Source organism: Polychytrium aggregatum (assembly GCF_025602895.1).
Source record: "Polychytrium aggregatum strain JEL109 chromosome Unknown BJ171scaffold_19, whole genome shotgun sequence".
Lineage (NCBI taxonomy): Eukaryota > Fungi > Chytridiomycota > Chytridiomycetes > Polychytriales > Polychytrium > Polychytrium aggregatum.
Window position 1 is genome coordinate 566,126 of NW_026516221.1, and position 21,312 is coordinate 587,437.

The window sequence follows — 21,312 nt, forward strand, 5'->3', positions numbered from 1 at the left end:
GATGCTGGAGTGTTGGCCCACAGAGCCAAGAGAAGATGCCGAGTGACCGAGTGACTGCCGCTGTGGTGCTGCGAGGCAAGCGACCCAGTGCATCTGCTGGGTCCGCCCTCCATGGTGCAATGCAACACCGAGCGTGCAAGGGCCGCTGGCTCGCTTTGCCTCGGGTTGTCCATGGATCTCTCGGTCCAGTTGAGTGCGGCGGCGACGGGGTCTGTATATTGCGGGCTGCATCGAGCCCAGGACCACTCCACACAAGCAGCGACAGGCACAGAGGCATGGATGCGACAATCGCAAGCAACGGTGCACTCGACAGGGCCACTGCAATGCAACTGCAGGCGATCAAGAACAGCACGGCACCACCGAGCACCACCGAGCACCGCCGAGCACTGCCGAGCACCATCGCTAGTCGGCATCGGCGTCGTTCTCGCTGATCAGTCGCAGGAACACCTCCTCGAGGGTGGTCTGGCTGATGCCCCAGTCCAGGATCCGGGCCTCGGCCTTGTGGGTCTCGACGACCTTGAACAGGTTGGCGATCGCCCCGGGCTGCGGCGGGAACTCGTACGATGCATTGGTGGCAAACGAGTCGAGTCGCTTCCATCCCGGCGGCAGCACGCTCTCGATGAAGCTGGGTGGTGGGAATCGGCGCATCGACAGGGCACCAGCAGAGTCAGTCGACATGCTGGCCACTGCACTCTGGTTGCGGATTGCAGCACTCCCTGCTGCCCTCTCCCCTGCTGCCCTGCTGCCCTGCCCCACGGCCCTTACCTTCGAGCATGCTCCGAGTCTTCTGCCTGGCTGTTGAAGAAGATGCGGAAACCCGACCCGTACTTTTCCTTGAGTCGGATGGGACTGGCCAGGCATCGCAGTGTGCCCTTGGCCATGATGCCGATGCGTTGGCACAGGGCCTCGGCTTCCTCCATCGAGTGTGTGGTCTGGGAACGGGCCAAACACACCACGTCGCAGTGCGATGGGATGGGGTGTGGTGAGAATCAATGCAGCGACGGACAGGTTGTCCAGAGCGTTGCCTGCTGCTCGCCCATCAGCACATGCTTGCTCCCAGTCCATGGTGCAGCCCGTGGTGCGGCCCGTGGTGCGGCCCGTGGTGCGGCCCGTGGTGCGGCTCACTCACCAGCACGATCGTCCTGCCGGCTCGAGCCTTGTTGACAATGTTCCAGATCAGGCGGCGGACCTCGGGATCGAGTCCAGTCTGTGTCGAGGAGAGCGCATGTTAGTCGATCGATGATTGTCTTGGAGCACAGGTCTGGGACGGGTAGCCTCGCATCTCGACCATCGACCATCGACCATCGACCATCGACCATCGACCATCGACCATCGACCATCGACCCGACCATCGACCATCGACCATCGACCATCGACCATCGACCATCGACCATCGACCATCGACCATCGACCATCGACCATCGACCATCGACCATCGACCATCGACCATCCGCAATACTCACCGTCGGCTCGTCCAGGAACACAACAGCCGGATTGCCAACAAGGGCGATCGCAATCGACAGCCGTCGCTTCTCGCCGCCCGACAGTCCCTTGGTCAGGCGGCCCTCAAAGGCTTCCAGCGCAACCTGGCGCAGAGACTCTTGGACAGCCTCCCGTTCGTTGGACGGAGAGACTCCCTTCAGGCGTGCATAAAAGTACAGGTGCTCGCCGACCGTGAGGTCGTCCCACAGGATGTCAAACTGTCGCAGGCAACCACATTGGGTGAGCGGCTTGTCCAGGCGGACAGTGGGCCAGCAGCGGCGCAGAGGGTGGTCCTTTGCAGATACGATTGCATCGACATCACACTGTTGAACACACCATCACACCACCACACCATCACTACATCACTACATCACTCCATCACTCCATCACTCCATCACTCCATCACTCCATCACCCCGCCCCACAGCCTCACCTGCGGACAGATGCCAATGTTGCCATAGACCTCCTTGGTCTCGGTCTTGATGTTCTTGCCAGCCAGGAGCGCAGTGCCGTGCGAGGCCTCGTACAGTCCCGTCAGGATCGAGATCAGCGTCGTCTTGCCTGCGCCGTTGGGCCCCAGCAGCCCAAAGACAATGCCGCTCTCGACGGCAAACGACACGTCCTTGACGGCGATCTTTGGGCCGAGACCGCCGCGGCCCTTGTAGACCTTGCGCATGTTCTTGAGGATGAGGGGAGAGTCGTGCGGAAACGCTTCGGTCTCGATTCGCTGCTTCTCGGCCTTGACATCGTCGTCCTCGAACTGCAGTTCCTCGGGCGAGACCGCAATCTTGACTGCGAGCTCCTGCTCAGACTTGGGGTCCTATCAAGAGACATCACAAACCAGCCATCAGCACTTGTCATCGGTAGGGACACTTCAAAACTGTCGCGCGAGTGTCCATCACCTCCGGTGATGTGTCTCCCGCAGCAGTAATGATGCCGCGACAACAGCGGGACGGGTTGGCACAGCCTCTGGCTGGGTTCCCTCTTCGAAAGGTCTGCCTACCACTCCGCCGTTGTTTTTGATGCGCTGCTGTCGACGCAGATGCTTGAACGGGCTGGTGAAAATAAAGTGCCACGGCTTGTGGATGCCAAACTCAGTTGGGATCACGTTGTACAGATACCACGACAGGAACAAGTAAACGACCGAGTCGCCGAGCAGGAACATGATCGCGTTGAAGACTTCATTTCCAGGGACGATCATCGAAAACGAATAGGCCTAGGGAGGAAGGAGAAATGAAACGAAGCATGAGTCCAGACTCGGAGAGGAAAGATCAACAGGACGAATGAGAGATGGCGTTGCACTTACGGGACTGGTTGTACTGTACGAAGCGCGGTTGATATCAGACAGGCCCCGATAAAAGGCAAAGGGCGGCCAGATGAAGAGGATGAGCGGGGCTGGGTCCGTTCCAATCAGTCTGTCCAGGACAAGGGAGATGATGACTCCGCAGAGGACCAGCAAGAAAACCACGACTGCATTGGTTCATGGTTCATAGTTGGAGGTGGATTGAAGGCCATTTGGCGGATGGGCGTCAGTGTGATGCGGGTGGTGTTGTTGCCACATGTGAGCAGACCGGTTGATTGGCATGAGTGCAGGCGCCATGGTTACGAAGTGCTACAAGTTGTCAATAGCCCTCGGGTCCTCGTACACACGGACGCATCAGCCCAGCCCCGTCCTGCCCCTCAAAGGATGCTTACTTAGCGCGACTCGGCTCTTGCTGAAGATCTGCGAGAAGAAAAAGGCCAGCGCGATCTGGGCGTTTCCCCAGACCAGCAGCAGGACAGGCAGGACGCCCTTGCCGGTATTGACAAACACATCCATCTTGGTGCCCGTTCCAACCGCCACAAACATGATTGCAGAGAGTACATAGAGAACAAACATGGTGATGTAGTGGCTAACGTAGTATGCCCAGACCTTGAGGCCGTTCATCTTCATCATCACCAGGATTCGATCCTCCTTCTCCTTGACAAGTGTGATCACAAAGATCGGCAGCAGGAAGCTGATGCCGAAGGGATACAGCACTCGACCAAGCAGCGAGCCGAATGGAATCGAGAGTGCAGTGGTTCCAAACTCAGGCATGACACGCAGGCCCTGGGTGATCGAGGAGGCACCGAGGTTGGTCGGGTTGCTGAATCGCAGGAAGGCATTCGAGAGCTGCGCCTGCTGCAGGATCTGGCGCCATCCGGCTGCGGGGAAGTTGACGGCAGTGACGAGGCGGCTGTCGGTGCCGATCTGCATGATGTAGCTGTAGTATTTGCGGACGTGATCGACCAGGTTGAAGTAGAGACCGCCAAAGGGGACGTTGTTGCTGTAGGTTTGGGCGAGCTGCAGGTACTCTGCGCTCGACTCACTGCCGCTCGTGGCAGTGCCAGAGTTGTTGGTCAGGGCCGATTTGTCGATGGTGGCGAGCTGGGCCAAGGTGTTGGCAACGGAATCGGAAATGGCATTGTCCAGGACGGTGTGGGAGCTTCCGTTGACGGCGTCAAAGTACGGAACGGGCTGGATGCCGCCGAGCGGATTGGCAGCATTAGTCAGAGAAAAATTGAACCAGTAACGGCCGGGGATCGTGTCGAGCAGGCCGTTCGAGACATTGGCGGGCTTGAAGGGAGCGGCTGGAGTCGTCATCAGGAGGTTGGTCAGGTTGGTGATCAGGGGCTGGCTTGGGCGCGAGCCCACCTGGCTGTCCGAGACCTGGCTGGACTTTGCCAGCAGACTCCACTGACGGAGCTGGTAGTTTGGGAACGAGAAGGTGATGTTGGGATTGGGCTGGAGGATATAGGACAGCCATCCATGCAAAGGCTCGGCGAGATAGGTCGAGTCGCGGCGGAACAGAGGGCTCAGCGAAGTTCCTGTGTAGTTGGGATTGCGCTCGTAGAGACTGGAATAGGGGTAGTCTTCGCCCAGCCAGTAGACGCCTATGCCGAGCAGACAATGGAATGAGAGATGACAGAAGGTCAGGTGAAAGGAAGGAAAGAGCGGGTCGATGCTGGGTCGATGCTCGGTCGATGCTGGGTCGACGCTGGGTCGACGCTGGGTCGACGCTGGGTCCATGCTGGGCAATGGGTGGCCGCTCCTGGCCATGCCGGGACTGCGTGCTCCCAGAGACGAGTCCAATACCCACATGGATGGATGTAGCCGAGACTACCGGCACCAGGGCCAGCAGACGAGCCGCCAGAGGTGTCGATCAAGATGTACTGGTTGATGTTGTTGACGTCCTGGGTGGCGCCTGGGACCTGGCTCTTGGGGGTGATTGGGCTGCCCATGCCTGGAGTGATGTTGAGGAGCGGCCAGTTCTGGGGCGACATGCCGTCGAGGTTGGAGCAGTACATGTACTCTGTCGCAGCGAATGAGATCGCAAAGGGCCGGCACAACCAACAGGTCAGGGACAAATCCGAAGGAAGCGAATGCTGTCGGGCACGGACCTAATCCCAAGCCGGGCGCGACGATCGACGGTGCGTTGCAGGCAAGGTCGCGGCCTGACTTACCATAGGATGGAATCAGGGTTGAAATCAAGCCTTGAATCTGGGCACATTGAAACGAAAGAACAACACAACACGCAGCAGAGGCACGGCCGAACCGGTGGTGAGCTGCAGACGAACGGGAAGATGGCTGACCGAGCCGCTCGGCAGGAGCAAGGGCAACAGGGCCGGGAGTAGGAGCAGAGCAGCCAGCACCCAGCGACGTCGGGCAAAGACGAGAGCCATACCACATGCGCCAGAATGGCGGCGATGGAGACCATGAGGGCCGGGAGCAGGCAAATGCAGCAGATGTTGGTGAACCACTGGCGCTTCTGGTAGGCCACGGCCTTGCGAGCCAGGGCTCTCAGATGGCTGCCCTTTCGCGGAGCCATGATGGAACGGGAGATGCGTGAGCGGGCCTGGACAGACGACGGAGGTGGCAAGATGCCTGCAAGACCTGCGAGACGCCGGGGAGGAAATGGCCGCGGGTGTTACTGGGCCAAGGGCCGTGGGTCGGGACCGAGGGACAAACCCCGGCCCAGAGGACAGCATGTTTCTTGGCAGCGCGAGCAAGGGGCGATCCGTTTTGCCGCGACAAGGAGCGTCGGGGGTGGCACAAGATGCAGAAAAGGGAAGGGCGCAGGGTGGTGCCAGCGGCAACAGACAGGGCCACGTTGCAAGGGTGTTGGATGGATGGATGGATGGATGGATATCGCTTGGCGATGCAGTGCCGTGCGATGCAGTTGGAGTTGGAGGTCAAGTTGGAGCTGGAATATGAGGAGATGCGGATGATTCGGGAGGGGGATGCGGATGATTTGAGAGCAGAGCAGGAGGTGGGGGGGTGGTCAACATCTGCAAGTGGTCAACATCTGCTGCGAGTGGTCGATATCTGCTGCGAGTGGTCAATATCTGCTGCGAGTGGTCAATATCTGCTGCGAGTGGTCGACATCTGCGTGCTCATCCTCGATCGGCGGCTGCCCTGATCCCTGTGGGCCATGAGCACGTCGACCAAGTTCCAATCAGACCTTGGCAACACCAAAGTACTGCACGAGCGCCATGGGAAAGGAACACCAACAGCAACAACAGCCAGCAACAACAACAGCAACAACAACAGCAACAACCAATCCAGGCAAGAATGCCAAGAGCCCTTGCTGTGCCGGCCCGGCTTGGGCCGTTGCAGCCTTGTTCTCGATCTGTCCTCTGGCCCTTCCTCTGGCTCTCCTCTCTGGCTCGCTCGCGGTCGCCGCCAGTCTCCTCCCTTCGCTGGTCTTCTCTCTCTGCGAGCACATCCTGCGAGCGGATCCTGCTCTCACCTCCGGCTGCTGCATCGCCGACTTGCTCTCGTCCTGTCCCTCGACGCCCAGTCTTCCGCCGCCATGTCGCCCGATTCGGCGAAACCGGCCACCCGCCGCCGTGGCTTCTTCAAGGACTTTTGGAGGCAGCTCATCATCATGCTCAAGAAGAACACCATCCTCCAGATTCGCTACTGGCGCTCGACCCTGGCCCAGATCCTCTTTGCCCCCATCTTGTTCCAGCTGCTGCTCTTTGGTCTCCAGCAGGCCGACTACCAGCGCCAGCTCCGAGGCAACCAGAGCCCCCTGCCCTCGACCCTCCCCGGCGTGCAGCTCTGCCAGGGAGCCAAGCTGAACGACCCATGCATCACCTTCATGTACACCCCCGTAGCCGAGCCCTACACGACCTACATGCGCACCTTTGCAAACCTCAATGCCAACCGCACCGGATTTACCATCCCCATGGAGACCGTCTCGCTTGGTACGTCTCGCTGTCGACTTCCGGCCTCGCATCCACGTATCGACAACTGGGGGTCATCGAGAATCCTTCGTGCCAGCTCGGGCTTGTCGTGCTGTCAGCTCCGTCGCTGTATCTCGTTCCAAGCAACTAACCGTCTGCCGCATCTATTTGCCTTCCGTGCGGGCCTGCTTTCGACACGCCATTATCGCCCAAAACGCCAAAAATGCACCACCGTAATCCTCGCTTACGCCTCCATGGCCTGCTTCAACTCCATGGCCTGCTTCACCTCCATGGCCTGCTTCAACTCCATGACCTGCCGCGTATCCATCCATTCGTGTCGTTGCTCCTAGATCTGAGCTCGCCGCCTTCGCGCCAGCTCGGTATCGTTGGCGTTCCAAGCTCCGACTTCATCTACAACTATACCTATGCGTATCGCAACTCGACCCGCTGGGGTATGTGATTCAGTCGAGAGGATCCGCTGGTTGCCGCACGGCCTCCGAGTCTGGTTATCGCCACATTGCTGGTCACCAATTGCCGCTCCCAACTCACCCCCCGCCCGACGTTATGCTCGCAGCGATTACCTTTGACCAGATCGGTGCTGCGCCCAGCATCAACGTCCGCTACCAGATTTGGTTCAACGGCACAGTTACCGCCAACGGCTCCGATATTTTTGGGCGGGATCTGCTTTCTGTCATGCGGGGCATCGACGAGACGCTGGGTGAGTGACTGAGCGAATCTCTGTGGTCGTGCACGGTCGCTCGTCGAATCAAGCCAATGCGGCGATCCCGGCTCATCTGTCCAGAGGTAGACGCCTTGGATTTCAACATCATCGACTGCCCAGCGTCCCTAGCTCTGCTGCTGTGCCAGCGAGCACCCTCCAACAGGATGCTCCAACTGACTGCTCTGACTGACTGCTCTGACACTGCTTCAGTCTCTGTCCTCAACGACCCGTCCGGTGCAACCCCTGCCACCATGGATGTCAGCCTCAAAGACTGGCCCGTCAGCCCCCCGAAAGTCGTCTCGGACACCATCGTCCAGCAGCTCGGGCCCGTCTTTTTCTTCTGCTCGGAAATGATCATCTTCATCACTGTGCTCAACCAAGTCGTGACCGAGAAGGAGCAGAAGCTTCGCCACGGCATGGAAATGATGGGTCTCAGGGTATGTTTCTGCCTGGGCCGCTGTCGTCCATGGCGTCCCCAGCGCCACCTCTGCCTCCCACTAACATTCCATCGTGGTATCGCCTTGTTGGTTCTTCCGTTGGCCAGCCCACTGTCTATTGGCTCAGCCAGTTCATCTCAAACACGGCACTTGTCATCATCAACTCGATCGTCGTATCGTTGATGGGAATTGCCCTTCAGTTCAAGGCCTTTACCCAAACAGACTTTGGTGTAAGTTGCGTGCCCAGTCTGCAAGTCATCACCAGCAATGATATGGGAGCGTCCCTGTTTGTCTCGCTCGAGACATTGCGCTGGTGCTGATGCCGATCCGTTGTGCGATTCGACACTTCGCTTTCACGCTCCACAGGTTCTGTTTGTGACATTCTTCCTCTTTGGCGAGGGCATGATCATGATGGCGTTTTTCCTGACAACGCTCGTCCGCCGGTCGAACGTGGCGGTCCTGCTCGGCATCTTCATCTTTGTCATTGGCTTGATCTTTGAGAGCTTTGTGTTCTCTTCGGGTCAGCTTGGCTACATCTGGTGGGCCCCGACGACAGCGCAGGCTGGATGGCTCGGTAGGTTTCCCTCGAGCACGCGCACTACCCTGCCCTGTCCTGCACTGCCCTGCGGATGCGTCTGTGAATGGATAAACAGGGGAGCGCATAACTGACCATCGTTTCTGCCACTGGCTGCTCTCTGCGGGCGACAGTCTTGATGTTCATCCCGTTCTTCAACTTTGGACACATGTTCTTGGACATTACCACCCTGACCACGGGCACAAAGGACCCTTACACACAGAACTTTATCCCTGGCCCAGGTTGAGTGACATTCTATTCGACTTTCGATGCCTGGTGTCTCGATGCCCAGTACCCTCACGACTAGCCGATGCATTCATTTGTCTCACGCTGTGACCATTCCGCCACTCGTCACACGTAGGATTTCCTTGGAGCCAGCTCTACAACTACTTCCCATCCGAGCTCGTTCCCCAGGGCACAGCGCCAACAGACCTGCCTTACCCCGTTCAGGCGTGGTACTTTTTGATCATGAACTGCGCCTTCTATGGCCTGTTGCTGTGGTACTTTGACAATGTCATCCCCAACGAGTTTGGCGCCTGCCATCCGCCGTGGTTCTTCTTGACCCCCAAGTACTGGGGCTTCTCGTCCTCCAAGAAGTCCAAGAACGAGCTCGACTGGCTCAAGTCAGTGGAGGCCTACCGGGACATGATTCCCATCGATGCCGATGAAGACGACGATGTCCGCCGGGAGCGTGAGCGCGGCATATCTAATGGTGAGGATCCTGGTCTGCGCAAAACATTATAACTAGATCGGAGGCGCAGATGACTCCCGCATCCACACGCTGCTACACGTCTCGCCCCCTCTCTCTTTTGGCACTTCCGACGAACTCGATAGCTTACTCTATTGCTGATTCCTCGCTCACACCATCTGATCACATCGCCACGCCGATCCAGACTACTTCCCAGCCGTCAAGATCGTGGGCCTTCGCAAAGTGTATCGAAACAACGCTTTCTCAAAGTCCAAGCTCGACAAGGTTGCCGTCAAGAACACAAGCATGACCTTTGAGGAGGGCAAGCTGTACGCAGTCCCCGCATTCTGTCCGCGCTCTGCCAAATCAAGTGGGCTGCACCGCTAATATGACCTGTGCACCCGATCCATGCTGTAGCACCGCGCTTCTGGGGCAGAATGGCGCCGGAAAGTCGACAACGATGTAAGTCGTGGTGGCCGTGCCTCCTCTGTAACATATCCCCTCCCCACGCCGATGCTTTCGACCAACCGCCAGAAATGGCGCTCACCGCATCCGTTACTGATGCGTACTGCTTTCGGCGGACTCGCTTGAACCAGGAACATCCTTTCTGGACTCACCCCGGCTTCTTCGGGCGATGCTTTGATGTACGGCTTCTCGTGCCGACACGAGATGAACCAAATCCGACAGATCATGGGCATTTGCCCACAGGTACATCATCAGCACCGACGACGGCACCGCTCTGCCTCATCTCTCTCACGATGTTTACCACAGCTTGAACACTGCATATCCATAACTACGAAAGCATCAACACTGACATCGCCGCCTTACCCCCTCCCTCACTGCTCCAGCACGACATCCTCTTTGATGACCTGACCGCCCACGAGCACTTGGAGCTGTACGCTGGCTTGAAGGGCATTCCGCACTCCGAGATTGCAGCCCTGATGGAGGAGCGCCTCAAAGCCGTCAAGCTCTGGACGGTGCGAAACGTTCGTGCCGGCACCTACTCCGGAGGGTAAGCTGATTGCCTTTCCTCAAAGCAGCCACTCGTCGATAAGAGCGCATGCGCTCACGTGTCTCTGTGATCGCGGTCTTGCAGCATGAAGCGACGACTGTCCCTCGTTATTTCGACCATCGGTGATCCCAAGATTATTCTCATGGACGAGCCGACCAGTAAGTGTCTCCGTTCCCAGAAACTGGGGAGAGTGGGTGCCAGATGCACCGCCAGAGCGCGGGCGAGTGTCAATGGGTCATCCCTTGCGCTCAGCGTCATAATCAGCGAGCATCGGCGTTCATAAACGATAATCCGTGCACGGTTGGCTATTCTGCCGGATGACTGGCTGGCCGACTGACTATGGTTTCGGTGTGCTGGATTTACATCGCTGCAGCCGGTATGGATCCTGTCAACCGCCGCCATGTTTGGGGCTTCATCGAAAAGTTCAAGGAGAACAGAGTCATCATCCTGACCACCCACAGTATGGAGGAAGCCGATGTGGTAAGCCATGGCAGCAACTGATGCAGTGGTATCGAGACTGCGGACTCGCAAACACCCATGTGACTGTGCGCGCTAATCGGTTTGGTTCGGACGCCGCCGTCAACCCATGCGTCCAGCTCGGAGACCGCATTGCCATCATGGCCCACGGTAGACTGCGGGCTCTCGGAAACTCGATCGCCCTCAAGAACAAGTATGGCGCCGGATGTAAGTTGACTCCTCGGACCGAATAGTCTGGCCTGCTGTCGAGGGATTCCTCTTCAGGCTGTCGTTGACGGTAGCCCCACACATTGGCGATTCGCCGTTCCCCTCTCGCGCGATTTTGCAGACCGTATCTCAATCATGGTCGACTCGAACAACGTCGCCACGGTCAAGGAACAGGTCCAGAGTCGCATCGCCGACGCCATCCTCGAGGACGACTCGGCCGGTGCCCTGATCTACCAGTTCCCGATCGCCTCGACTCCAGCCATTCCCGATTTTGTCAAGTGGATCGAGGCCAACGTGGAAACAAAGGTCATCAAGGGATGGGGCATCAGCCAGACCACGGTAAGTCGCGCCGTGCTCGCAGTTGACTGTGGTGGCTGTGGTAGTGGGGAGAGTGGTAGTGTCGGGGCGGGTCGATTGTGGGAGGGCCTTTTGGATTTTTTGCAACGCCTTGGTCCCTCGCCCTCAGCAAGAGGATGGCATGCTGTCTCGATGCAAATGCTCTTGCTGCCATCGCTAACTTTGCCTGCGCTGATTTGCGCTCCCAGCTCGAGGAAGTCTTCTTGAAGCTGATCCGCGATGCCAACCCTCAGGGGTACTCTGGCTACGAGGCTGCGCGATAGTCAGTTGGGGGTGTGGGCATCGCTCGTTGCATTGCCCTGAGTCTGGGGAGACCCACGCCAACCGTGCCATTAGCCATTCGATTGCTTCCATATCCTTCTCGTCCTTTCGTCGTGTCAGGCGTTGCGTGCCGTTGCGTGCCGTTGCGTGCCTTTGCGTGCCTTTGCGTGCCTTTGCGTGCCTTTGCCACATCGCGCTGTGGTTGTTGCCGAGCTCTTGTGGCTCCCCAAGTACATTTCTCCGTCCACAAAGGCAGCAAAACTACATCCTAGAGAAATGGCCTCCTGAGTTTCAGTCGGAGAGCCCTGCATTTTTGAGATGGATCGTCCAGCAATCCTGGAGGGGTGGGGAGCTGACATCTGGCAGGCCACTGGAGAGCGCATGGCGCATTATATTCTGTCATGGTGCCAGCAACAAACGGGGGGCGAGGCGGTGGAGATGCATATGTGCTCTTCGCTTTGGTCTATTCGCGCTGTGCTTTCAACCCGACCACCACCATCGCCCCCGCCTCGACAGCCGACAAGAAAGCTGTGGCGAAACAAAGACCAAAGGAACCACTGTCCTCCCTTTGCTTGCGATCTTGCCTTCGCTATCCTCTTTCCTCTCTCTCCATACACAATCTAGTGGAACCAGAATCGGCTGGGAATGAGGGCCGAGTGCGTTGGCGGGGCCCCGGCTCGGACCGCGTTCTCCCAGAGGCTGTTGATATCGAGGGTCTCGTCCAGGAACCAACGGTCGTCCAGAAACTCAATGTCCTCGAGCTCGGGAAGCCGGATGGCCTTGACCTTGGAGAACTGGCTCCACGAAAACGCTGTGGTGTACTGGAACGCCTCTTCGATCACCTCGCGGACGGTGAGCAAGCGGCGCATGGCCTGGGGCAGGTTGGGCGGTACTTCGAGCATCTGCATCCCATCCAGTATCGGCCATCCGTTGACGAACTGGAAGTCATCAAGAGCCGGTGCCCCATCGGGGAACTGATTTGCGTTGAACAGCTGAGCTCCATTGGGCAGCTGGAGTCCCTGGGGCAGCTGGAGTCCCTCGGGCAGCTGCAGTCCCTCGGGCAGCTGAATCATATTGACTGGCTGGTCCCCGTTGGGCAGCTGGACTGGGATGAGTGCGAGGACTTCGTCAGGTGCCGGGGTGCCATCGGGCGCCGTCGGGTCTGCGTTAGGTGCCGGATCCGGATTGGGCGGCTGGGCTGCATTATGCGGCTGTGGTGCGGCGTTGCCGGGGAACTGGAAGAATTCAGGCAACTGCACTCCTTCGAAGAGCGGCTGCAGCTCAGGAGGGATCATCATGCCATTCATTCCCTCCGGAGGGTTGGGCACTGGCGGCTGCTCGGCAATCATGGTGAGGACCTTCTGGACCGCATCCCTCAGCTCCCGATCGAGGATCTCGCGTGTGCACGCCATGTTGACAAAGGTGTACACTCGCTGGATCTGGGTGTGTCCGTGGCTCCGCAGCTTCCGGAAGAGGTTGATGATTTCGTCGCGGTTGTTGCAGATCCGGTTGATCAGCGATCCGGCCTCCTTGATGATCGACTCGGCGTTTTGATTGTCGATCCGAGCCGATGACGAAATGAGCTCGTTGGCCATCTGCGCGGGGTCGGGGTCGACTTTGGTGCCGGTGATACTAAATCGCTTCAGCTGCGGGCAAGCCATTGCAATCTCGAAAAGGCTGTTGGCATCAAGCGGGACGCTATTCAGGCAGAGACTTTGTAGGCTTTGGAACAGAGCAGCGCCCTGGATCTTGACAAGGGCGCGGTCGATCTGTAGCTTGGTCTGCCCGTAGAGATTCAGCGACTTGACACCGAGTCTGGCCCGGCGCTGATTGGTGATGTTGATCAGCCCCTCAAACACATCGGTGGTGGCCTCTCCAAGAGTGCACTCGGGGTGTTTGTGGATGTCAAATTGGACGATGGGATTGGCTTCAAGAACGCGAGCGAGCATCTGGGCGGTGATGCTTGGGCAGAGCGACAGCGCGAGCGTTCGAAGTTTGCCCGGCTTGCGGGTGGTAAAGCCCACGAGGGACATGTCGGTGAGTGCTTTCGTTGTCTTGACGATGTCTTCGCACGTATCGTCCTCGAAGACAACTCGCAGTACTTCCAAGTTGGGAGCCTTCGTGGCAACCGCATAAAGCTGGACGGCGAGCACAAACAGAGGCAGAGAGGCCGGGACAAAAGCAGAGAGGCCGGGACAGAAGCAGAGAGGCCGGGACGGGGGCGGACAAAGGAGCCACAATGATCGCCCCGGAGCGCACGAGACGCGCCATAGGGTTTTCAGCGATATCGATTGAGTTCCGAGTGGGAAATGGATTGAGGTTTGTTAGCACGAACGCACGGTCTGTCGGTGCAACGAGATGCACACCGGCTCTACTCTTGCCGCTTGCATATGGGCAATAACAAGTGGGGGAGGGCAGAGCCGAGGCGATGAAATGCTTCGCGCTTGATCAAAGCGTACGCCGCCGCGCATCACCGTCTATACACCAAAACGCACGCCAGATGCACCGACTTACAATTTCATCGGACACGTCGCAGTCGACGAGGCGCAGGGTCTTCAGAAGTGGTCGAGACTCCAGCTCCTGCAAAGTATGTCTCGGAGGCATGTCGTTGATGACGCCGGCGAGGGCCATGAACTGTAGGTTGCAGCCATAGGTCCACAGATCCATGAACGTCGCCATCGTGACATCGTGACAGTAATCCAGCGTGATCGCGCGCAGATTTGGGTAGATCGAGATGTGTGGCGACTCGTATCGGTCGAGCCCAAGGGCGACGCTGTCCAGGCGCAGGAATTCGAGTGTGTTGAGGCTCATGATGGGGTTCCGTTTCATGTGCATGTGAAGGTGCGAGAATGTCTCGGCATCGAGCTGCTCGACCTCGGCCGAGACTTCGAGACTGATGAAGCGAAGAGATTTGCCCAGATCGCGGAAGATCGAGCACAGCTCCGGCCAGCACTCGGGATTGACGTCGTCGATATGCATATACTCGATCCGGGGGACGACGGGCTTGATGCACTCCAGGATCGCCATCGACAGAGTATGGTGTGGGCCATGGGGCTCGTCCTTGTGCTCTGGGTGCTCGAGTTGGAGTCTGCAGAGGAGCGGCGGGTGAGGAAATCAGTTGAATGGCACCATGGCGACAGGAGCGGGAAGCCCGCCAAGGCAAGGAAATGACACGACCCGGGGAAGTGAAGAACAAATGCGAACGAGCAATTGCGAACAGCCAAATGCGAACGAGCAAACGCGGACAACCAAATAGCAACGAGCAATTGGGAGCAAATAAATGCGAATGAAAATCAACGAGATTCCTGCGCCAAGGCAGTGTGCTTTGAACGCCCAAGCAAGCCGGTCTTCGGCTGGAGGCAACGCTCTGAAGCGGATGTGCGGAAGCAGTTCTCGAGTGGGGAAAAATCCATCGCTCGGAAACGGGGCGAGGAAAGGAAAGACGGCCCAGCGGTCATGCAAGGGCCGCTTTGGCTGCTCTGGCTGGCGAGATCGTCGAGCCAGAACAACAAGACTGAGAACTCACGTTTTGAGAGAGGGGAGAAGCCGCTCGACGCCCTTGATTTCGGTCACCCACTGTCCGCAGGTCGGCAGAATCAGGACTTTGACGTAGTCGCCAAGCCGCTCCAGGCCGAGGGACTTTTTCTCGAGACTCGACAGAAACAGACCCAGCTGGCGGGCCGAGGTGATGCGGATCTTCCTCCAGAATATCGGGCACGCCGCCGTGCTCCATCTTCGGTCGACAAAGAGGCACGAGTACAGGTCGGATCGGGGCAGATGCGACAGGATTCGCAGAAGGATCTCGTTGGGCACGCCGGTGATGCTGAGGGAGCGGCAGTTGCGATGGAGGTTAGTGTGCTGGCGAATCGGGCCTGAGAGAACCTCTGGTGCTCCGTCTCAGTCCGGAGAGTCGGCCAGCAATCATCCAGCAGCGCGGACAGGCACCATGGCAGCCGGCCCAGGCCGAGATCGAAATCGCATCATCATGCCCAAGGGCAGCAGCCAAACCCGGAGCCGCACGCAAAAGTCGGTGGGGCTTGCCTGTATCGCTGCAGCCGAGTGTCCTGGGAAGAGCGCTGGCTCTGGAGTTTCTCCTTGGGCGAATCAAGCTGGAGCCCGCTGTCGGTGGTTTGGAGTGGTGGGCAGCCGGCGTGGTCGTTGGGCGATGTTGTGGATCGCAGCTGGTCGCCTGCCGATCGGCAGTCATCGGCGCGGATACGGGAGTCCATGGCAGAAGGCGAGCCGGAGAAGCAAGAGACTCTGGACGTGGGGGGTGCAGGGCCAGGCCGGGGATGGTTGTGTTGACGAGACGGAGACGGCAGCCGGATGGTGCAGCGCCCGGTTGAGATGATCGCAGAGACGGTTTTCGACGACAGGCGGGCAGGGCCGCAGCGCCTTTGGTGCGCACTCAGCAGCGAGTTTGCCGCTCGCACGGCCAAGACGCAACCCCGTGCAGACCAAGTCGCAGACCGAGTGCTTATCCGCGATGCTGTCGACGGCCGTTGCGAATGCGGCCGTTGGACATGCGAGCATTCGGGGGCCAGAGTAGACCCGGAGACGCTCGCCCGGAATGTCCCCGCTCTGAGCGGCAGACGTCGCCGATGATCCATGCCAATCAAGCAGCGTCTGATATATCCCGGCTTTGGCCGTCGATGCAAATGTCGATGCCGATGCCGATGCTGGCCGAGCGATGGTCGCTTTCACATACGGCGATTCGGCGGCCTTGTCGGCACAATAGCACAACCTCGCTGCGACTGCAGAATCTCGCTCTGGACGGGCAGTCGACACAACCAGCGCAGCCAATATCCATCCGCATCGCACGGTCCCACACTCAAGCCAGCACAACTGCACCACACCGACATCCGTATCCCGTCCGTCCGGCCTGGCTAAGCTATGGAGTCGCAGGACGATGCCGTTGCCGGTGACGGAACGCTCGATCCCGCAGCTGTGGCCGACAGCGCCGCCAACCAAATCGAGGGCCCGCTTGCCTCGAATCTGCTCATGCCCGTCGAGCTCGACCCATCCCCGCACGGCGATAGCGGCAACGCACCGTCCCAGTCAGAGCGACCAGATGCCCTTTCGATGCCGATCGACTCGCAGGCCGACTACGAGCCGCCACTCTCGGCTCGGGCGCTGCTGATCGAGGCAACTGTTCCAGACGCGATGCTTCGGACTCCGGTGCCGCCATCGACACCACCCAAGGAGAATCGCCCGAGCCGACCAGTTTCGGCCCGAAGCATTGGCTCGCACCACAGCCAGGGCCAGCAGCAGAAGGCCTTGTCGGACGACCGACCGGCTCGCACCGAGGTCGATTCTAACGAGACCGGCATCAGCACGGATGGCCACTCCAAGGCCAAGCGAGCCAGCACAAAGAATCCCGCAAAGCCCCAGTTCGATGTGCGCTATGAACGGCTCAAACGCGAGCGAGACATGCTGCGAAAGAAGGAGCAGCACAGCGTCGTCAAAACCAAAGAGTACATCATCGGAGAGTTGGATCTCATCAACGAGAAGCAGAGACGTCGGCTGGCTCGTGCGCAAGCCGCATCCGACAGCAAGCCTGGGGCGTCTGCATCGCTCAAGTCGAACGGAAAGTACCTGGAGATTCCCAATCTGCTGGATGGCTTCTTCATGGTTGGTATCGGATGCGGACTCGCGGCCTCCACGGCAGGTTATTAGAGACTATGCGGATCATCTCTGGGCCATCGATCACGACGACGGGCATATGAGCCACTCGATTTCATCCCAACCGCTGCATGGGGGGAGGCACTGGGAACCTTGATTGCTGTTTGACCCACCCGATTCTCATGGGGCACTTGCAGCTCAACAAAGCCCCGGCCGACGATCCGGAGGAAGTCTATTCGCTGGACGTCTGCGCCATGGATCTGTCCTATGTGATCGAGGACGACTTGTCCCTCTTCCGCAACCTGCATACGCTTAAGGCGGGCGAGAACAAGCTGCCAGTCAGCAGACTCGGAGGCCTGCCCTCACTCAAGGAACTGATTGTCCCCTGCAACAACGTCAGCGACCTGGATCTTGAGTCCGGCGGCAAGTTTCCGCTGCTGGAGGTATGTTTTGGCTGTGCACCGCAAGTAACGGCCATCATCTGGCTGTCTCTGTCATCGACAGTGTCGGTTCTACTCAATCGCCATGGACGATTCTACTTCAAGACCCATTTATCTGTCTGTCCATTTCCCACACACCACTTCTTGAACACCAGCGCCTCGATCTCTCATTCAACAAGGTCACCCAAGCAAGCATCATCGTCCTGGCAACATTCCCCTCGCTCAAGCACCTGGACTTGACCGGAAACAAGCTCCGAAGCCTGCCTCCGGAGTGCGCCAAGCTCGAAAACTGGAAGGACCGAGTCATTGAGCTTCTCTTGCCCGCGCAGGTCGCGGCAATGGATGCTTATCTGGCACTCAATCATGCGTCCAAAGCTATTCAGCCCGAGCTGTCGCCGCTCGCACCGATTCCAGAGCAAAGACATGTGGTTGATACATTCAAGTCTGGCGATCTTCAGGAAGCGGGCGACCAGCCAAAATTCAGCGGCACGACTCAGCAAGCCAGCAATGGCCCCCACCAAGCCGGCGATGGAGAGCAGAGGACGAGTTATACCGTGAGCCTTGATAACGACTCACAAAGCCGGATCTCCGATGTGTCGAATGGAGCCGCCGGTGCCCCAAGAACCAAAGAGACTCTCCAAGATCAGCCCCAAGGTCCGGACGGGGTGCACCTGTCAAGCAAGGATCCTCGGCTCTCTCAATCGCGCAAGGTACAGGCCGAGGCCACGGCTCCGCTCGGTGCCGATGCGACGCCATCCCAAGAGCACTGCGTTGATAGCGCATCTCATCTCCCAGAGGCTCGGCTATCTGCCTCTGCAGCCAACATCGACCAGAGCGCAGATCCGATGGGCCATGTCGGGGCCCCCGAGTTGCACATCCCAGAACACGCCATCGACGAGTCCAAAATGGCTTTGCTCATGGATCGGCTCGACATTGCGACCTCGAGAGGGGGATTTCCGGCCCTGGAAGTGCTCGTGCTCGAAAAGAACCGGCTTTCGAATCCGGACACCATCCATACCCTCGGGAAGCTTCCTAGGTGCGCCATCGTGCTGCACTTCCCGCGGCGTATCCTTCAAATCAGAGAGAGGGAATGGCAGTTGCGTCGCTCTGGCAACGGCCCCTCGTGCCAAGTGGCATCCATGCTGCTCGGGCTCACACTTGTGGCGTAGCTCTGCCGGCTGACCAGACCCTGAATTCTTACTGCTCTGCGCTTGATGAACCTGCCACAACAGACTCAGAATCCTCAATCTTTCCCACAACCGATTCGCTTCCTTTGCCTTTCTGGCTCCGGCCTCCGACGATATACCCAACGGCTCCAACAATGCCCTTGAAAAGTACCAAGGGTTCTTGAATCTCGAAGAGCTTCACATCACTCACAATCGCATCTCGGAGCCCGATGGACTCATGGGCATCATCTGGCTGCCCCATCTGCGGAGGGTGTACATCGAAGGCAACCCCGTCATGAAAAAGTCTGGCGGATCGATTGCATTGCAGCACGATAAGGAGCACGGTCATCTAGACAACACGGACGAGCGTAAGGACACTGTCGAATGGCACTGCTTTGCGCACCACATGTGGACTGTGCGATGCCGGTCACATCACTGGAAGTAATGGTGCCGGCCCCATGTATCCATACTTCCCCGCGACGGCTTGGCATCGACTCTTTGCCACCAACTGAACTGATGGTCTGCTAACGCCTTCTATGTTGAACTCGCTGGACTATGGGGCCCTCCCGTGCCGCACAGTCATCGGATACATTGACTTCAATCCATTTGTTCTCCTACCGGAAACATACGGGATATCGATCTGCGATCCGGTGTTCCAGGCGCCTCCGTCGGTCCTCGAGAACACAATCTACTCGCTGGCCCCTCAGCACAGCGGCGGCTTCAGACTCAAGTATCACAAGCGGAGCAAGTTCACTGGAAAGATCCTCAAGGGCAAGGCCGGCGCCATATTCCATGCCCGCGGACTCGACGAGCCCCTCAAGCACCGAGTGGAGGAGCTGAAGCTCACGACCCACGGCCGACTCCGGCGCGAATACAAGTACACCGAGGATGACATCCGCGGCATGATCAAGGCCGGCCGCATCATGGAGCTGAAAGAAATCCAACAGGTCCTGGACCGGCAAAGACTCGACAGCGACCAGGATCCAGACCAAGATGGGGCGGAGCCAGGATCGTTTGACTCTTTCGATCAGCCCGCAGAGCCCAGCGAGTTGCCTCGGCCCGAATCTGCTGCCGCGGACGGTCTGCATTACAACCCGGAGGCGAAGGACTCTACTTTCCTCACGGGAGTCCACATCACCGGGTCTCTGGGACCCGATCCCAGAGACTCGACCAAACCTGCCGACCTCTCGGGCACGGGTACGGGCATGGGCACGGACACGGTTCCGCACGGCGACGTTGTGCCGCCGAGCGAGTATTCCTCCGAGCCCTCCGATGTCGAAAGCGAGCCGTATTCCGAGACAGAGTCCGAGGAGGACACTGTCCCGTTGCCTACAGGCATCCAGGCTGCGACGAGGGCACTCCGGCACGCCCTCGCCAATCCCATCTCGTACTGGCGGGTGGTTGAGGCCACCTACGCCCGGCCAACCTTTGCCTCCAAGAAACGCCTGCGGGAGGTACTTCCGCGGTACCTTTTGTCGAGCGAAACTGAAAAGTTCCATCCACCGCCGATCCATGCCATGACCGCCCCGCTCAAGACACCCGCCTGGGTCAAGGGCCGAAAGGTAGCGGCGTCGGCAGAGGCGTTTGACGAGCCACTGAAGCCCGCGCCGCCGAGCGAACCCAGAGGCTCGGCTGGCGGCCGGAGCATCACCTCGGGAACCACCGGGCGATCCAGCGGGCCGGTGAACACCGACTGGACTGATCTTCCGCGGTCGCGCTCCTCGGTCAGCACCATCACGTACGAGCTGCAGCGCAAGCACAGACATGTAAAGATGCTGACTACGGAGGAACAGCGGGAGGTGTCGCGCAAGCTCAACGACCGGGGCACAGTTGTATACGAGGCCCGGCGGGACAAGGCCCAGCCCTCCATCTACTATCCACCAACGCTTCCGCGGACTCGAGGCTACAAGCGCGACCGACAGGGCCGAGACGAGTTCAAGGAAATGCGGGAGATGATGTCCAGTGTCGACGAGCGGCTGATGCTCATCGAAACCAACCTTGGTAAGCAGGGCCGCCAGCATGCACTGAATATCTGCGGAGTGGGCGGCGCGGTTTGTTTCATGGGAGTGGATCGCATTGATTCATAGCGCTGCCGTGCACCATTGTGGAAGCAACTGAGCCGCGAGCGTCCAACTCGACATGACACTGAGCCACCCGGCTTACTCACTCACTCACTCACTCACTCATTCATTCATTCATTCATTCAACCACCCAGCAACCGTCTTGGGCAATAACAAGCTGATCAAGCACCTTCCCCAGAGCAAGAAGCTTCTCGACGAAGTCCAGCAAGAATATGACCGAATCGAGCGCATGTATGCGCAGAATGCCAAGCAGACGATGCGCATGGCCAATCGATTCAAGCTGGGGTCCAAAGCGTCGCCGGGAACCAAGGAGCCGGCATCGCCAGCACCAGTCTGAACCACGACAAAGATCTGTTGCGGCGTCCCAAACAAGAAACAACACGCCCTGATGCTGAAGACACTGGTTTGGTTTTAGTTTTAGTTTTAGTTTTGATTTTAGTTTGTTTTTTTTTTTTGCTGTGGCTTTTAGTTTCTTTCTTTGTTTGATTGTTTCTTCTGGTTAAATCCTAAATATACAAGCCCATGCTGCGTGGCACCATCTACTCGGGCAGTGATCGCGGTGTGCCAGCGGAGCGCTACT

General features: G+C 58.5%; 4 protein-coding genes across 4 annotated transcripts; 2 read left to right on the plus strand and 2 right to left on the minus strand.

The window, feature by feature from the left end:
• Positions 1-194: 194 nt before the first annotated feature.
• BJ171DRAFT_505933 (uncharacterized protein) lies at positions 195-5,450 on the minus strand. Its single transcript, XM_053111091.1, has 11 exons — positions 5,186-5,450; positions 4,965-5,001; positions 4,601-4,813; positions 3,177-4,394; positions 2,788-2,951; positions 2,485-2,697; positions 1,915-2,301; positions 1,464-1,700; positions 1,130-1,207; positions 766-932; positions 195-625 (listed from the first exon to the last, which is right to left on the minus strand). The coding sequence occupies exons 1-11, from the start codon at positions 5,327-5,329 to the stop codon at positions 403-405; spliced, it is 3,081 nt and encodes a 1,026-aa protein (XP_052966565.1). The 5' UTR covers positions 5,330-5,450; the 3' UTR covers positions 195-402.
• Positions 5,451-6,912: 1,462 nt separating this feature from the next.
• On the plus strand, positions 6,913-11,425 carry BJ171DRAFT_424289 (uncharacterized protein; the record flags this gene model as incomplete). Its single annotated transcript, XM_053107656.1, has 16 exons — positions 6,913-7,141; positions 7,264-7,407; positions 7,621-7,847; positions 7,955-8,077; positions 8,214-8,421; positions 8,556-8,663; positions 8,783-9,133; positions 9,315-9,438; positions 9,527-9,571; positions 9,706-9,817; positions 9,958-10,121; positions 10,206-10,279; positions 10,495-10,601; positions 10,718-10,805; positions 10,927-11,144; positions 11,351-11,425. The coding sequence occupies 16 exons, from the start codon at positions 6,913-6,915 to the stop codon at positions 11,423-11,425; spliced, it is 2,397 nt and encodes a 798-aa protein (XP_052966566.1).
• Positions 11,426-11,729: 304 nt separating this feature from the next.
• BJ171DRAFT_505937 (uncharacterized protein) lies at positions 11,730-15,796 on the minus strand. The gene is made up of 4 exons (XM_053111092.1): positions 15,465-15,796; positions 14,950-15,246; positions 13,938-14,511; positions 11,730-13,561 (listed from the first exon to the last, which is right to left on the minus strand). The coding sequence occupies exons 1-4, from the start codon at positions 15,650-15,652 to the stop codon at positions 12,044-12,046; spliced, it is 2,577 nt and encodes an 858-aa protein (XP_052966567.1). The 5' UTR covers positions 15,653-15,796; the 3' UTR covers positions 11,730-12,043.
• A 319-nt stretch (positions 15,797-16,115) lies between these two features.
• On the plus strand, positions 16,116-21,162 carry BJ171DRAFT_107322 (uncharacterized protein). The gene is made up of 6 exons (XM_053105429.1): positions 16,116-17,054; positions 17,243-17,488; positions 17,641-18,521; positions 18,718-19,019; positions 19,231-20,652; positions 20,867-21,162. The coding sequence occupies exons 1-6, from the start codon at positions 16,317-16,319 to the stop codon at positions 21,067-21,069; spliced, it is 3,792 nt and encodes a 1,263-aa protein (XP_052966568.1). The 5' UTR covers positions 16,116-16,316; the 3' UTR covers positions 21,070-21,162.
• Positions 21,163-21,312: the final 150 nt, after the last annotated feature.